General features: G+C 56.9%; 1 protein-coding gene across 3 annotated transcripts in view; it reads left to right on the top strand.

The window, feature by feature from the left end:
- The first annotated feature begins 270 nt into the window (after positions 1-270).
- TBX15 (T-box transcription factor 15) overlaps positions 271-16,559 on the top strand; it is a 111,846-nt gene continuing 95,557 nt past the window's right edge. For 2 of the 3 annotated variants that reach the window (XM_037038870.1, XM_037038871.1), the window contains exon 1: positions 12,461-13,138. In XM_037038870.1, coding sequence (XP_036894765.1) covers positions 12,934-13,138 — 205 coding nt within the window. In that variant the 5' untranslated portion in view covers positions 12,461-12,933. Of the gene's footprint in view, positions 327-12,460; positions 13,139-16,559 lie in introns of those variants that run through there. The other variant, XM_037038873.1, reaches the window with a different exon arrangement.

The raw sequence follows: 16,559 nt of genomic DNA, 5'->3' as shown, positions 1-16,559 counted from the left end.
GTGCAGGGCTTCCGGTCACACCTCCCGGCCCTCTCTTCTCCCTAACCCCCCGTTATCCGCATGTCTGCGTAGCCCCTTAGTTATGGGGACAATTTGTTTAGGGAAGCTTCTCAAACAATGGAAAGTTTTGAGGTTTCCTGGACGTTGTGTTGGGGAGGCGGGGCCGAGACCCGCTGACGGCGGCTTCCCCAGCCCTGCTCCCCCCCTTTTCTGCCCCCTCAGCCACCGGGCAGCAGAAAGAGGCTCCCAGGCTTCTCCTGCCCCTCGGCCGGCCGGACGACCCACGGCTGCCCGGCGCCCGCCACCTCTGCACCTGCCTGGCTGAGGTGAGATGCCCCGCGCGCGCTGAGAGAGCGCTGCGCACAGCTCCAGCTGCCTGGGCGGTTACCTCGAGTGACGGGCGGGGGAAGTGTGTTGGAGGAGGGTGGAATCACCCACGAGGGAGTGGGAAGAACACAAAATTTTTTGGTGACCTGGGTAAAGGATCCTAATTCCGTCGCTCAAGAACCTAGGACCAGTCTACGAAGTTGTAGGGACCTTGGTTTTCTGGTCTAGAAATGAGGATAATCACACCTCGTTGTCCCGCTCTGGGCGGTGACAGCTCTCCTCTGGAGATACAGTCCCGCGGGCGGCTGGGGAGACGCAGGATTTAGGGCAGGTAAAAGCAAGCGCACTGCCTGCCACGTCAACCCGTGTCGCTCAGGTAGGAAAATCCGAAATTTAAGCGGTCAGAAATGGCGAGCGCAGGGCAGCTCAGACCAAATCCGGTCGGGGTGACTTTTCTTTCCAGGAAAGGAAAAGACAGCCGCGGGTTCGGAGAAGCCCAGTCTTCTGGCTTGACCACCTCTTCTGGATCCGCCCCAAAGGACGCAGGGAGCCCAGTGGGGACGTGGCGGGCCCCGTATGTCCCTGAGGTGGCTGCCTCGGGCTCCGCGATAACCTCGCCGCGAAAGCGGTGATCGGCCGGCCCCTCCCTGAATCCCCTTCCTTGGCCGCAAACCCCCACCAGCCCTGCAAAGTCGCAGCGCACCCCTCCCGACTGCAGGCGCGAGAGCCCCGGCCCACTTCCCAGCTCTCGGCCTGGCGGCTGCCAGCCCTGAGCTTTTTTTTTTGGTCAAGCGCGTGGGGGCCAAAGGTACTCCGGCCTAATCCACCAGGCCCGAATAGCTGCCCCGTGGGCTGTCTCATAGAAACACATCCTCCATCAGGAGCCTCGCTATCTGCTGCGTGGAAAGCCTGGGACTGACCCGGCTCCCCCGAATAATCCGAATCCTAAACTAGTTCTCCCCAGTCCTTTCGGGGAAGCAGAAGTGACCTGACAGCCTCAGCTCAGGGGAGGCTGACATGAGACTCAGGCAGTTACTAGAGTAAGAACGTAGCGATTTGGTGGCGTCCCCGCGGTTCGTTTGAGTATTTGGCGACTCGACAGTGCGGGGTTAGCCACGCTGTCCCTCCGGCTTACCACACGCTCCCCCACCCCACCCCCCACCCCGCACCATCTCTGAGTCGGTGTCTCAACGGGAGCCCCCGGGCTCTGAATCTAGTGCGGGCACCATATTTCCAGTGGTCGAGGCCAGATTTCTCCGCTCACCCAGAGCGCGCAGTTGCGCGCTCCCCCGCTACGCACCCCGCAACGTGAAGGGGAAGAGAATTTAAAATACACGGGCCAAAATTCACTCTCGAGAACACTTTGAAGTTGGGTAACTGTGACTGCGCCACTCTCCCTCTCTCCCTCCCCCATCTGCCGCTCAGCCAGATGCACCACAAAAGCAGCACTTTGATCTTGCAAAGCAGCAATTTATATTTCTTTAAATTTTTTTTTTCTGTAAAAAGATGATTGGACCGGGGAGAAAATAATGTAATTCCGCGGGCGCAGGGCTGAGGAGAGGCTTTCTGGGCTGGCCCAAGGGTGGGCCCGGAGCGCCAGGCACATCTGTTTGCCCGGGTTTGTAGCGCATTCCTCTTCGCCAGGGTTTTTCTTCCCCTCCCCGGGCGGACCGGTCCTTGGGATTCGCCCCAGGCAGGAAGCCGGGCTTTATTCGTGTTTGACCTAGAGATGCTGGGAGAGGTGTGGAAGGTGGTGGTGGTGGTGGTGGTGGGGTAATTGCAGTAGGAAAAACTAAGACCGAGGATCCACGTCGATGAATTGAATCGGAAGACGGGAGGAGGAGCTCAGAGGGAAAAGCCACCTCCTGCCTTCAAGTGGAGAAGGCGCTGCTCTCCACCCTCCTCCCCTCCAGTAAAGGGGTGAGAAGTGGGGGCAGCTGCAGACTCGGTGGGTGGAGGGCACGGTCAACCGGTTCCCATGCGTCTTTGCAGCCAGGGGATACACTGTAATAAAACCGATGTGTAACCCTTCCTGGCATTTTGACTAACAACCGCAAATTGGATTAAAATTTAGGAGAATATGAAACTACTACAGCACTAGTCAGACACAGCAGACTTTCCAGCAACTCCTCCCACCCTCGCACCCAGCTGCAAGGCCCTGCCTCCTCCGCCAAGGCCCACCAGGCCCAACCGCCACCCTGCAGGGCCTGCCTGGAGTCTCGGATTCCCCGAGGTCCTCAGCGCTTCCTCTCCCAGCCTATGCTCTTTTCCAGTTCTCTAACCGGAATCTCTTCTCTTTCCTCTCTGCAGACCTAGGGACTGTATCCGACACACCAGTGCTTGAACAAGTGGCACAGGCTATTCGCCTGCTTCTGTCCTTCAGTCTGCAAGCTGGTCCAGCTAGGCCACTAGGGTCCCTCTCTGCAGGCGTCTGGTTTGTGCTAAGCACCCTTAGTTGAGGGCTGCAGACCCTGGGTGGTTGGCCAGAGGGTCTTTGCTGTACCCGTTCCAGCCCCTCTCCCTAGACCCCTACTGTGACTCACCCCAAATCCTACTTTGGGAAGATGATGGGCCAGAGTAAGGGCCCCGACTTTATGCCCCAGACCAGGAGTGGGGCTGGGTTAGAAGACTTGAAGCAGCCATGGCCTCTTCTATCTTCTGTTTTATTTGCTTTCTTTTTGTTACTGTCCCCTTTCTTTTCTTTACTTCTTCCTTAACTTTTGTCTTCCCCGTCTATCCTTCCTTTCCCTCTTATGCTTCCCTGCCTTTCACTTTTTCCAGCCTGGAGATGGGCTCGTGGTCCTCCCAGCACAGGCCCTTCCTCTCCTTTGCCCAACACCACCACTCACTCACCTGTCTCCTCCCCACAGTCTTCCCCAAAAGGCACGGGAAAGGTTGACTCCTGGTTACCATGTCTAAGTCAGGAAAAACAGATGGGAAGATGGCAAGGGGGTATCCTGGGCAGGTAGGGGAGAGGATGGGGTCAGCTGGTTGGGTGAAAAAGTTCATCTTCAGCACTGAGGGGAGCCCGGGGCAGGAGGGACGTGGATGGAGGACACTAAGGAGAACAGGAGAAAGGCTGAGGAGCTGCATGAGTCTCACGCGTGGGCTGACACCACAGGAGTTTAACGTGGTCTTCGCCCGGAGCAGTCTGCCCGTGAGACTGGATTTGCCATCAGGAGGGCGAGGAAAACTTAGCCCAAGAAGAGAGGCTATCCACGTTCCGCTGAGAAACCGGTATCAGGAAAAGGGAAGAGGAGGAGGAGGGAAGGTCTTCCTGCGTTCCACCTCTTCCTGGGTTTCGTCACTCCCTGCAGCGCCAGCTCCCGAAGCCAGGCTTCCCGGGGACCAGGGGAGCTGAGCCAGGCCTGGGACCTGGGTGAGGGGAGGGGGCTGGGGCAACCCCGTGGGAAACTTGACCAAACTCAACCTGAGCCTCTCAGAGCCCGAAGGGGACACAGGACTTCGGGGCATCACTGCCCAGGTGTGCCCTTCCAGAAACGGGCACAACGATGACAAGTCTGTGTCTCCTGCACAGTCCCGCTTTCTGGGGCTGGTCTGTGACATCAGGGGAAGCCCCTCCTGGGCACCCAGGGCCTCTGCTTGACTGGCCCCCCACCCTGTCTCGACAAACTGAGCCAAAACACTTTTCCTCCCAAGCCAAAGCTTTTCTCCTCGACCCTGGGCCCCACGGACCTAGGCGGCTTCCCTCTCTGTCCGCTGTTTGGCAACCAATCTGAGTTCCGAATCCTCAGCAATTCTGAGGACTAAAGGGCCACGATAAATCAGTGCTCGGGTCACAGGACCTGTGTCTCATTTGCATTTCAAATGGGTGGGAGCTGTAGCCATCGGGATTACAACATACAAAGGATCTGGAAGAATCTGGAAGTGGAGCCCTGTGAACGTGCGTGCGGGTGAGGGAGACAAGAGAGGGCAGGAGGGGAACTCGGTGTAAAAACCTTTGAGGGCCCATCGTAGGGGGCCATTTCTTTCTAGTGGGCTTAGGACTATGGTTCCCAGGCCAGATTCACACACCCTGTGCTCAGGAAGCTTCCAACCTGAGGGCGGAGATGGTATGCACGGTGGAGGGGTTGGAGGGGTGGTGCAAGTTCCACCGGAGGACAGGTGCTTGGAACTGGGCGGGAACTCAGCTCATTTGCTGTCTAATCGCTCAGGTGCCAGCCCACGAATGCCGAGGGGAGGATCGGGGGCCAGGGGAAGGGGGGCTGGGTGGAAGGCAGAAAACCTTTGGGAAGGGAATCGGTGGTTTAGGGGTTGAACCAATAATAAGTCGGAGCCACAGTGAACCCGCGCTTTAGAGCAAAGCGGCCCAAGCCGCGAGGGAGGGCCCCAGCTGGAGAGTCCCTGAGAGGGGCCGGCTAGAAGCGAGTATCACAGAATCACTGCAGCCCAGCAGAGCTTGGCGCCTTGATCTTGGTTGACTGAGCCCCAACCAGGGGTGACAGTCCTCTTCCTGGAAGCTGGGCTACACCTCCCTGAGGAAAGAGCATGGAACTCCGGCCCTTTGGTGTTCTCGCTGGCGGAGATGCTGCGCTTAAGCTGGGGAGGCCTGCTGCGGGGGCGCATTTTTAGATGGGGGTGAGCTCTTTTCACCTGTATCACACAATTCCATCAGTGCTCTCTCCCCAGCTCCATCCCCTTTGCCAGAGTCACTTGCAGGCAGAGAGAACCCAGGTGTGCAAATTTTGTAAGTGCGTTTTTCCTAGAGGGACTGGAGCTATGGGGATTAAGAATTCTGACTCTGGAGCTAGATTATCTGCACTAAACGCTGTGAGAGCCACACCAAGTTACACAACCCCTCTATACCTCAGTTTTCTCCTCTGTAAGATGGGGCTGGTAACACTGGCTCTTGGGTCATAGAACTTGGAGGGGGAGGGGATGCATTAGTGCATGCAAAGCACTTAGCACAGCACTTGACACAGGACAAGGGACCTACCAAGTGATGCCGACCAGAAAGAGAGGAGACACAGGCTGGGACTTGGTGCCAAAGGAGGAAAGTTGTGAAAAGAAGCACTTATCTTTTCTCTCTCTGATTTTCCTGGAAGCCGGGGCCTCTGGATAGAACGGCCTTCTGCTGTCTTCTGAGCTAGGTGGAAAGTCCTCTTTTCCCGTGACGGCAGCCTGGGCGGGCAGTACAGGGGGTGCGTGTCCGTGGTGCAGTCCCAGCCCACCCTGGTGGTCTCGCTTCGCAGAATTCTCAAACCGCCTGGGCCCCGGTGCTGCTAACACCATCGGGAATCAGGAGAATGTGGATTCACGCAGTGCTCTGCCCCGGGAACGCCTTCATTTGCCTGGAATTGTTGACTGTCCTATAAAGTATGTGAAGTTAAGTGAGTATTTTTCCTGATTAGGGATAGAGAGCTTTCCTCGCCCTTGGCTTTCTGGGGTACTTGGCTGTGGGCCAGAAAGCAATGTCTTCTGCAGCTGTTAGAGAACGACCAGCGTGGGGCTGCTCCCCTCCCCCACCTCTTTCCCGACTCCGGCTCCGCGGGGCTCTCCATAGAGACCCAACGTGTCTTTGTTCTGACAGCCTGGTCAAGTTATAAAACCACTCTGTATGTATGAGTGCATCTAATTAGTTCTATATTATGTGGTACATAATATACATAGCCTATGTATATTATACAATGGATTTTTAATACATAAAAATCTTTTTTGAGGGCTCATTTGTCCAGCCATTCAGGGCTCCCCACATGGATACTTTCCAACCTCGCTAGTCTGGGTATCGCCAGAAAGTCCACCCCATCACCCGGGGGTTCTGGATTCTTTCCCACCCTCTTTGATTTGCTTTTGCCTGAGAAAGGTCGGAGAGGCGGCCTGCGCAAATTATGGGCCGAAACTAATGAAGAGTCTCCTGTGACCAAGCTCACCTCTGCGAGCGCCTCCCTCCTTCCCTGGTCCCAGGACAAGTGGCCAGCACCCCGAGGATTAATTCCACGGCCCTCCCTGGAGCTGTGCCCAGGAAGAGCTGGTTTCCTCTCTCCTCGCATAACAAAGAATTGATTCTCGAGGAGAGGGTGCGATCGATCCATAAGGAGGCTGCAAAAATCTACTTACCCACGTTTGCTGGTAATGGCTCAGGGCTGGGCCAGCTGGCACAGTTCTACCAAGGACATTTTGCTCCTGGGTGGCCGGTTTTTATTAGTGACAAGCAAAATCTAAACACTTCTGGCAAAAAAAAAAAATCATCACCTCAAGGCCCTATGCCTCGAATCATTCCACTTTAGCTGCTGGCCCCCAGGGGTGGCCCCAGGGCACTGCTCTAGGCACCCCTCGCCCCTGCCTGACTCCTACCGGCCTCCTCCTCCGGGGACCCCAGGGACCTGCTTTAGGTCCCTGGGTTTCCAGCCGGCCGTGTTAGGCTGCAGGGCCTGGCTGGTACCCTCTTGACCCCATAAACTTTAGATAATCCTTCCTCTCAGTGGAAAAACCAAACGGAACTCTTAACTTTGCTTAGCCAAGCACCTGCAAACCCAGCAGGAAGGGGAAGATGGAGTCACATTTAGGGGGCAAACTTGGAGGAGCTTGGACTCTGTGTCAAAGGAACGCGAAAGAATGCCCTGTCTAGGAAATGCCTGGCTCCAGGAGTTTGGCTTTCTGGCCAGAGGCCTGCTGGCTGGGGGCCTGCTGGCTGGAGGGTGGAAGGGGCTGCATGCGCTTAAAAACAAAATGAGACCGAACCCTGCTGCTGCTCCTTGGTGCTAGCTGCCCAGTCTGCCAGTCCCTGCCGGGTCTCCCAGGCCTTGGAGAAGGACCTGGTCTCTCTCAGGCACTGGATGGCTCTCCCAGGTGGTGCGGCACAAGGCTGGGTGCTTAGCATGTTTCCCTTCCCACCTGAGAGACCTTGACCTCATAGGTAGCTCTGAAAGTGAAGGAGGGGACGTCAGGGGACAGCCACATGGATTAAGCTTCAGGGGTCCAGGGAGAGCCAGAGGGAGCTGTGGAGTCAGGAGAGATGAAGCAGGCAGCAAAATTCGCCTACGTTTCTGCAGACTTAGGGCCAGTGGAGTGTGTGGCCAGAATGTTTTCCCATAAGCCAGCGTGTGACGCTGTGTACCCAAGCATGTGTTGTTTCTCTTCGCATGTTTGATTCTAGAACGGTATGTATGTACATGAACATAGCTGTACATGGTATGTACATGCGTTTGCATGCTGCTGGATAGATAGGTATAACCATGGCTTTGTGTGGTCATGCAAAAGACACACATGGACCTTGTGCTTATACCCTTACGATACAAGGTACCCACATTTTATTTCAGGGGTGGGGCAGGCTGGTGGCCTCACAATCCTCTGGCTTTGGATTGAGCTGCCTTGGGATGCCCGGCAACCCTGAGGTGCTGAGGGTGAGGAATGTTACCTCCCAGCCCAGCCCGAGCTGGTGAAGGAGAGGGGCTAGAGGGTCCTCCCAGAAGCCCCCTTGCCTGAAGCCCCAGGCCGGCCTTTGCGCAGTGCCGGGGTATTCAAAGCCAGGCTCCCCCCTGGCGCTCGGCGGGCTCAGCGCAGGCTGGAGGTTTCGCTTCCTGCGAAAGTTGGCAGGGCCGGACTGGCGGGGCAGGAGCTGCGCCCACAGGGCAGGCGTACACTGGAGGCCAAAGTCAGGCTGCCGGGTTGCTAGAGACGCCCGGGGAGGGGGAAGAAGCCGGGCCTGGGGGACAGGATTTCCTCGCCCCCTGGGCGCGGCCGCCGGGGCCTTGCCGCACAGGCCTCCTTTGTGGAGGGCCCAGCTCCTGCGTAGACCCAGGCCCGCGAACAATAGCGCAATGTTGCCGCCCGCCGGGCCAGGCTCTCCGGGCTGCACCGCGGCCGCCGAAGGCGAGGAAACCGGGTGGCGCTTTTTTATAGTCACAAATATAAAATTGGGGCTTTCTCCCCTTTCGCTCACCCCCTACCCCAACGCCGAGAGAAAGCAGATAAATTTATGAAGGGCGAGCTAAGAGAATAATTACAGAGTGAAGGCCGTTAAATTTTATTTCCAGTCCCAAAGGCAAAACTTGCGATTTTATTGCAAACATCTGGAAGGACCGAGAGGAGGGCACACCGCTGGTTTAAAATAAAAACAAAAGGTTTTATTTCCCGAAAACAAAAAAACATCATTAATGACCCGTTCGCCCCCACGGGCTTTTATTTTTTCTAAGTGTGAGGGGGCAGCTGAACAGTCAACAACGCACGGCGGTCCCGCAGCTCCCCGCGACTGGGGGCTGCAGACTAGAGAAGTGAGCCCGCACCGCCTCCACGGGACTGGCATTGAGCAGGCGCTTCCAGAAATCAGCTCCCTCCCACGCGCACCCGAGGTCTCCAGGCCAGGAGAGCCACCCCATGACTGGGTGCCAATTTGGGAAAAGGAGTGAAAAGTGGGTACTTGGCCTCACATTCCCAGAATAGTCACAGCAATAATAAGAGCCCAGGTCTGTCCAGCCTCCCACCCACGATCTTTCTTGCCTGCTTTGCTTGGTGGTAAAGTATTTGGGGTCCCCTCACCCTGCCAATAGGGAAACTGAGGCACAAGCCATTAAGTGGCCAGCGCCCAAGGTCACAGGTGAGCGCTGGCTGGGAGCTGGTTGCTAGGCTCTGCTTTCCTTGCAGTCTCCATGGTTTCCTCCCACCCCAGGGTCTCTCATAATGTTTTATACCTGCCTACGCAAGCCGAATTCATTGTCATTTCCAAGCCCCCAAAGGGTATCCTGCCCACGTGTTTAAGGGCAGTCGAACATGGCCTGCTGGCCAACTATTTTTGACTTTGTTTTCAATTACTCACTCCAACCTGGAAAAGCACAGCGTGTGGTGGCTCACCTTGGTACCGAGGCGTTAGTGGTGGTCTTTCGGGTGGTGCTTAGCGTGGAGAGCAACGGAAGGAAAGGACAGGAATGTGGAGAAGGTACAGGCTCCAGACTCTGGACCTTTGCTGCAGAATTGTGTCAGGTTTCTTGGAAAACTCACAGTGTCTGGACACAGTCAGTTTTAGGTGAGCACTCGGCCGTGCGTCCCTTCTCTGGCTTCCCTCCTCTTGAAGCTAGGCCTGGGCATGCATCTCTCTGTGTCCCTACAGGTTGTCGGTGAGTTCTTCGGCCCCTCCAGCCTCCTGCATCCTACCCCTGACTTTTGGTGCTTATCAGACTAAATTACCCTTTGGGGGAGGGCCCTGCAGGGGGTAGGGCAGGGCTTCCAGTTTGAGTTTTGACAATCAAATTCAGGCCTGAAATAAACCAGAACTGGATTTGCTGCCTACACCCCCCCACCCCAACCCCGGGCCCTAGGTTGAAGCCTGCTGCTGGGAAGCTTGGGGATTGCCTCTGCGGGTAGCCTCACACACAGGGGAACCCTTGTTCCCCTAAAAGTTAAAAGAGAAACTGGGGTAACCAAAGGGAAATCTGAAAGACTTTAATGTAATTTATGGAGGGAAAATGCATCCATTCCTCCCAGATTCTTTTTTAATCCCCTAAACCTCTTCCTCTTCCTCTTCCCAATCTCCTGAATTTACACCCCGAGTCACAGATATTAGATTGCCCTGATTAATCTTTCCCCAGACCCCATCGGCACAGGTCACACACCAAAGAGTGCATGCCCCTGGGAAAAAACTTATATCGACCCCCTATTGTCACGAAAAGAAAACATCCCTTCTCCTCCCATTTACCTAGAGGAAAACTATTTTCCTGGCTGTTTGGAACCCGCCTGGCTTCGCGACCCCCTGATCTGTTTTCATGGCCTCATTTACTTTTTAAGGATGTGAGTGTATGTCGAATGGGGGTGGGGACAACTTGTGGGACCTGAAGGAAGGAGGCAGAGGCTCCTGTGGGCACCCTGTGCTGAGCCAGGGCTTTGGGGCGGGTGCAGACGCCTGCCCTCCAGCGCGCCGCTCGCTTCTCCAGGCTTGTCTCTGGGGCTCCTGTCTCGGGGCACCCGCATTAAGCAGGCCGTCCAGACCTGTATCTAGGCGTGTGGACAACCAAACGGTCCTCTTTTTGAGAAACCGTTACAGCTCCAGGGAGAGTGTAGGGCCTACGGTGCACCTACTTCTCAGTCCAGACTGGGGCTGTGTGAAAAGGCCAAGGCAAGAGGCTGCCGGAGGGAGGTGTGAGATACAGACAATGGGGAGAAGGAAACTGCTGGGAAGAATAGAGGCCACCCTACGGCCACCCTGCCAGGCCTGGTCCAGCCACCAGCAGTGACACCAGAATCTGGAACCCAAACAGAGGCCCGAGTCCCTGGCGGGTGTGGTCTCCAAGTCCTTTGCTGAAGCCCGGTGGTGGTGAACGCTCCATCCCTTTAGGCAGAGGCTCCTGCAAGCAATGCCAAGTGGTGACTGAGGTGGGGATACTGTGCCCAGCCACCCCGACTCCCGGTTCCCCAGAGTTTGCTAGGCAGCCTTTGGGAGCCAGCGAGGGGCTCAGCGGCCGGTGTCTGGACCCCTGTGTTCTTAGAGAGCAAGTCAGAGACCAGGCTGTTGGAGGGCCTGGAGGCCAAGCCTGGCTGAATCACACGCATGCAGTGGCATGTCCCACTGTTCTTTCTGCATTTGCTGTGCTGCTAGCTGCTTCTGAGCTGGAGCCCAATCTGAGGGGGCCCCCAAAGTGGCCTGTTTTGCTGTCCCGCCCAGAGACCCAAGTACATTCAGGACATTCAGTTGCAGCCTCCAGGCCAGAGCATTCCCGAATACAATAGCAAGGGCTAGATTTCCCGGCCTCTCGGAGGTCAGGAGGGGAGTGTGGTGTTTCAGAGGCCTCACAGGCCCTCCCTTCTGGCCCCAGGGTGGGAGGACCTGATGGGTGCCCCTTCCAGGGGGGGCTTATGACATGCCTGGGCCCCTCTGCCCTAGGCTTGCAGGTTCAGACCCTGGTCGGGGCCTGGCTGTCCGCAAGAGTAGTCTGCTGGGCCTGCTCTCACTGGGGAGCTGGCTCTTTCCTGCCCCTCCTTGGGGGCATAGAAGCGCCGGGACTAGGGCTTTGGAACGGGAGGATCAGACTGTGGCGAGGTCCGAGAAACCCGAGACTCTTTTCCAGCTTGGTTTCTGAGCCCCTCTGAACTTGCTTTGCCCTAGGCTGGGCTCAGAGTTTCCCTGCGGCCCACGACCAGTAGCTCAACCTGGGAAGGAGTGTGGGAAATCAGAAGGGCCAGAAGTATGGACTTCAAGTTCCTTAGAAATCCCTAGCGACTGCACTGCCCAGACATATATATCTCTCTCTATTTTTTTTTTTTGTGAGGGTGGTGGGGGGATCAGTGGGGCGGGGAGAGCCGGACGCCCAGGATGAAGGGAATTTTGAAGAAGTTCCTTCTCTGCTAGCAAGGTCTTGACCGCCCTCGCCCAGCCCCTCTCCGTGGGTTCTCCAGGACAAGCGCCCCGAGCGGGCGCAGCTTGGCTCAGCATCCGCGCCGAGGGGAAGGCGAGCCTGTGCTGTGTGCGGGCCCAGTCGGGATCCGCCTGCAGAGCGCGCGGCAAGCCGGGCGCCCAGCCGGCCTCCTGCTTCGAGGGGCCTACGTCTCCTCGTCTCCTTCTCCGCCAGGTAAAGCTGGGAGGAGGAAGCGGTCTTTAGAGTTTCAACGACAAGGTTCTGAGTAGTAATGGTGCATTTTTGTTTGTTTGTTTCGTTTTGCGTTTGCCCGAGTCGTTTAGAAATCGTTCGGCAGGAAAATAAGAACCTGTATGTCGCAATCCGGACGGAACCAGCAGATCTAAAACCATCTGGGGGCCGGAGCGAGATGATTACAGTCGTTCCCTGGCCTTTTGGACAGGTTGTCACTTTGTCTTAGCCCCCAAATTCCAGTGCTGTGATTAAAATGACTCTGGTCTTGCAGCTTCTTTGAAACCTAGAGGATTTGGGAGGAAAAGGTGCGGATTGGGGACTGGCAGAAGTTTGTAAGGGCACAGATCAGACCTTGACCTTCAGCTCCCCTCTCGCCCCACCACGAGGAGCCTGCGGGGCACCGGGAAGCCAGGAGTTAAAGTCGGCCCGGGAGCATCCCGGGGACGACGGGCGCCGAGCCCTGGCCCGAGCCTCAGTCTCTCCCCTCCGCTCATTGGCCCGCGCTCGCAGGGTTTCTCCTGTTCCCTCCTCGCCATTGGTCGGGGGCTGGCTTTTTTCCCCCCTCAGTCTTTCTCTTCCTCCCCCCTCCCTCTCCCTCGCCCCAAGGACAGGAGTGCACGGCCTGCCCCCAGCTCCTCGGGAAGGGAGGAATTTAGAAAAAAAAAGTTTCCCAGAAGTTTGGATTAGAGGAAGGACGGGAAGACAGAGAGAGGAAGAGGGAGAGGGAGGAGAGAAGAGGAGAGGGAGGAGATAGAGAGAATAAAAAAAAGATGAAGTCCAGTCTGCACAGCCTGTGAGCGCCTGCCCCGGTGGGTGGGAAGCAGGACGCGGGCGCTCATGCTGCGAGCGGGCGGCGCTCCGGGCGCTCGTGCGTAGCCGCTGGGGCAGCTAGGGGCGCCGGTCCGAGCCGGCGGCGGAGGGCGGGGAGGGCGCAGAGGGAGGGTGCCAAGGACCCACGGAGCCGCCGCCTCTCCCGGGCTCGGCCCGGCGGGCGCTCGGAGCGTGAGGGCGCGGGCTGCTCCCTCAGTAGCGGGGGCGAGCGGGGACTGGGGTGCGGGCGGCTAAGATGAGTGAAAGGAGAAGATCTGCAGTCGCCCTGAGCTCGCGAGCACATGCCTTCTCCGTTGAAGCCTTGATCGGCTCAAATAAAAAACGGAAACTGCGAGACTGGGAGGAGAAGGGGCTGGACCTGTCCATGGAGGCGCTGAGCCCCGCGGGCCCACTCGGAGACGCCGAGGACGCGGCCGCACACGGCCTGGAGCCTCACCCGGGTGAGTGCGTAGGGCCAGACCGCGGGAGGCGGGCGGCCAGCCCGGGGGCAGAGCGGTGCGGAGGGAGGCCCTGGCCGCCCACGCCCTGCCCTGCTCCAACTCGGGTTTCTTTTCCTTTGCACAAATGCCTGGAGCCTTCCCCCAAATTCGCCGGAACCAATATGGGAGAACTGGCCTAAGCCTTGCATTTCGTCGCCAACCTCTAGCAAGGAGGTCTTCTTGCTCGCATCCCCTTCTCTGGGAGTGGAGCGCAGCGTTCCTGCTGCCCCCAGCCGAGGGGCTTGCAGGACCCTGGGGTTAGGAGGGGCGCCGGCCGCAAGCAACGACAGGAGAGGAGAAGGTCTGGGACTCACTTCCGAGAGCTCGGGAGGACGAGCGTGGTGCTCTGGGCCCGACAACCCCTTCAAGAAAAATGCCCCGTTTATCCCATTTTGCTTTCAGCCTTGTCCCTCGCTCTTCCCCCACCAACTTTTCTGCGACTAAAGTTGTTGAATTTCTTCTCCTCCGGCAACTAGAGACGACAAAGCATGGTCATATTTCTATTCTGCTGGCTTTTATGGAAAGAGCAATGTATGTTAGACCCCTCACCCTGCTCCCTGGGTCACTCGTCAGGGCCCACATGTCTGTGTATTTGCGGGTGAAGCGGTGCGATTAATTTGTATCTTGGATCTATACGCACACAACATTTAACACACAGGCAGGGTGTCGATGTCAGTATTTTAACATAATCCGGGTGGGGAGGGGTGGGGTGGGGTGGGGGGACAATTTAGCGTTTTGTATTAAGTGCCAAGATTTCAACAGTGCAAAACAGTCCCGAGGAACAGCTGTTGTCGGAGGAATCTTGCGCGGACGCGCGCGCGCGCGCGCGCGCGCGCACACACACACACACACAGTCGCGGAGGCTGCAGCTTGGGTCAGTGGCTTCAGAAACTTTCCAGCCAGGACTTCTAAAGCTCTTTTGGAGGTGCTCCTTCTGACCTGCTATGGCTGGGGAGTAAACCTGGGTCAGCGCTCAGGCAAGCCGGGGTGGGGGCGGCGGCCTGCATAGGGATGGGGAGGCCTTGCGCTCGGGAGCTTGGGGGCTGGAAAACTGGCCGACCCAAGGAGGGACAGCTGTCGCTTACATTTTCTCTTTCGGCAGTGACAGTTCAATTTCCATGCTCCCGAGGCTAATAATAACGCGATTAGCGGGTGACCTGCAGAGACAGAGTTTTATGAATTCGTGTTCTTGTGGCCCGTTATGGTATTTGGGTTTAGTGCTGGGGAATTATTTTTATTAGTCGATGAAAAGAAAATTAAAAGGAGATTTATTTCCTCGCTCAAGTTTTCCCCTGTATTTGGATGGGGGTGCCCGTCCACGCAGACCACTGTGTGGGCAACCTGGAGAGGAACACGTGGCCAATGTGTCTCCCATCTCTGGCCAGAGCCTGTTTCCTCACCGAGTTTATCTGTTGTCAGAATCTCAGTTGGGCCCTCCCATAGTTTAGTGGAAATTCTTCCAGGCCTTATGACTACTCCCGGTTTGGGGGATGGGTTTGTTTTACTTTCCCCACGGTGGAAAAAGCACAAATTATTTAACAGCGCGCGGCAGACGCCTTGTCCCCCGTGCTATTCTCGAGGGAACCGCCAGGTCTCCCAAGAGCCGTCCTGAGGTCGCATGTTCACAAAGGACCAACATGCAGGGTCAAGACCAGAGACTCAGTTCTAAGTTTTCTTTCCTCCGGCCTTTTCAGCCATGAGCATGGAGAGAACGGTGGGGCTTGGGGCAAAGAGAGACCGGTCCAGGGTCGAAAACGAGAGGACCTGGGGGCCAGAATGCTGTTCCCTCGCTCTTGCAGTTTGAGAATAGAGAGTGACGACCAAACAGAACTTTACCTAACTGCAGAGAGTTCGGTGGACCTGGCATTATTACCTTCGTCATTTTTTTAAGGAAAATAAAGGGGGGTTGGGTTTTAGAAAACGAAATATGTTTGCGGGGCAAAAGTTTGGGAGGAGGAAGAAGCCGGAAACCTAAAGCATTCACGGGCCTTCTGCGGAGCCAGGCTGCTGGTGGGGCCTGGCCACGTCGCGGGCTGCGGGAACTCCAGTTGGAGCTCTTGTCCCCTTGGAGATCTCCACGTTGGAGTTCGCAGTGGCCAATGCTTTCGTAGGACCCGGGCGCTGGATGAGAAAAGGCTTCTCAGAATCAGGGCGCGGTGGCTTGGAGACTAGGCAAACCCGGGAGTGGAGGAGGCGGAGCTGCGAGCTCTGTCTGCCCGGAACGGTAGTGGAAGACAGGGCCAGGGCCTCGGGGTCTTCTGCACGTCTTCCTTTCTCTTCGTCTCTGACACAGCACCCTAACAAACACACACGGGGCCACATTTAATGGTGTGTGTATAATGGTAAAGGTGGGGCCCGGCAACTCCACTGTGCCCAGAGCCCTGTCTCTGCCTGGCTGGGCCCCTCTCAATTCTGCTTTAACTCTCTTTTCCCGATTGGGACCGGAGGCGGGTGGGGGCTGCTGCGTGGCTTGCCCCCCTAGACCGATAAGAGTCGGGTACAGAAAAACAAAACAAAACAAAACAAACAAAAAACCTACAACAAAACCCACATGGTCACAGAGCTGGGGAGGAATTAAACACTCAGGACAACCGCACAGCTCAAGTGTACTCATCCTTCTCCCCATCCCTTTTCTTCTCCTGGTACCATTGTCTCCCACCCTCTCTGCCCTAGCCTCAAATTTTGGGGAACCTTGGACCATCCACGGGTCAGATTTAATGTTTCGCTTTTATTCAAAGACGTGGCCTTTTGCTTTTCCGCAGCCCGTTTTTCTTAACGAGTATGGACTGAGCTGGCTTTAGTCGGCGTCCAGCGCCTGCAGCCTGGGGCGCTAACCTGCCGCAGCGGGGGACCCGCCGGGCCTGCTCACCGTAGGCACTCACACATCAGAGTACACACAGTATGTATTTCAAAGGTTTCCACTGAGCCTGGTGGTCTCAAAAACTCTCCGAGGCCCTCGCCTTGGAGAAGAGCCTGCGAGGTGCCTTCATTATTATATCGGGGCCAGCACTGCGAGTCCTTTGGAGAGACCACCAGTACTCTGCGTCCGCGGGCTGGGGAAGGTCTCAAAACCGGTCTTGGAGGAGCTTGGCTCTCGGGCACGCTCGACTCCGCCTCTCCCGCAAAGCAACGGAGGAAACGCTCGGGCTGCGGCGGCCTTGAAAGTATATTTCAGGCACGTGGCGGCGCCAACGGTGCTCCCACCGCAACCCAGTCTCCACCCGGTTCCCCAGCTCGGGTTTGGGCCTTTGCCGCCCAGATCCACATACGAGCGCGGCTGAGGCCTGGTCTCCCGCGGAGCGAAATAATTTAAACCCTCTGCGGGGGCTTTTCCCCGTACAGAGCCCGCGGTCTCCAGTCTTGCAGCCGCGCGTGCTGGCGG

This window comes from Sturnira hondurensis, unplaced genomic scaffold, assembly GCF_014824575.4.
Source record: "Sturnira hondurensis isolate 20B ecotype Veracruz unplaced genomic scaffold, ASM1482457v3 Scaffold0024822, whole genome shotgun sequence".
Lineage (NCBI taxonomy): Eukaryota > Metazoa > Chordata > Mammalia > Chiroptera > Phyllostomidae > Sturnira > Sturnira hondurensis.
This window is presented reverse-complemented; position numbering and strand designations above follow the sequence as displayed.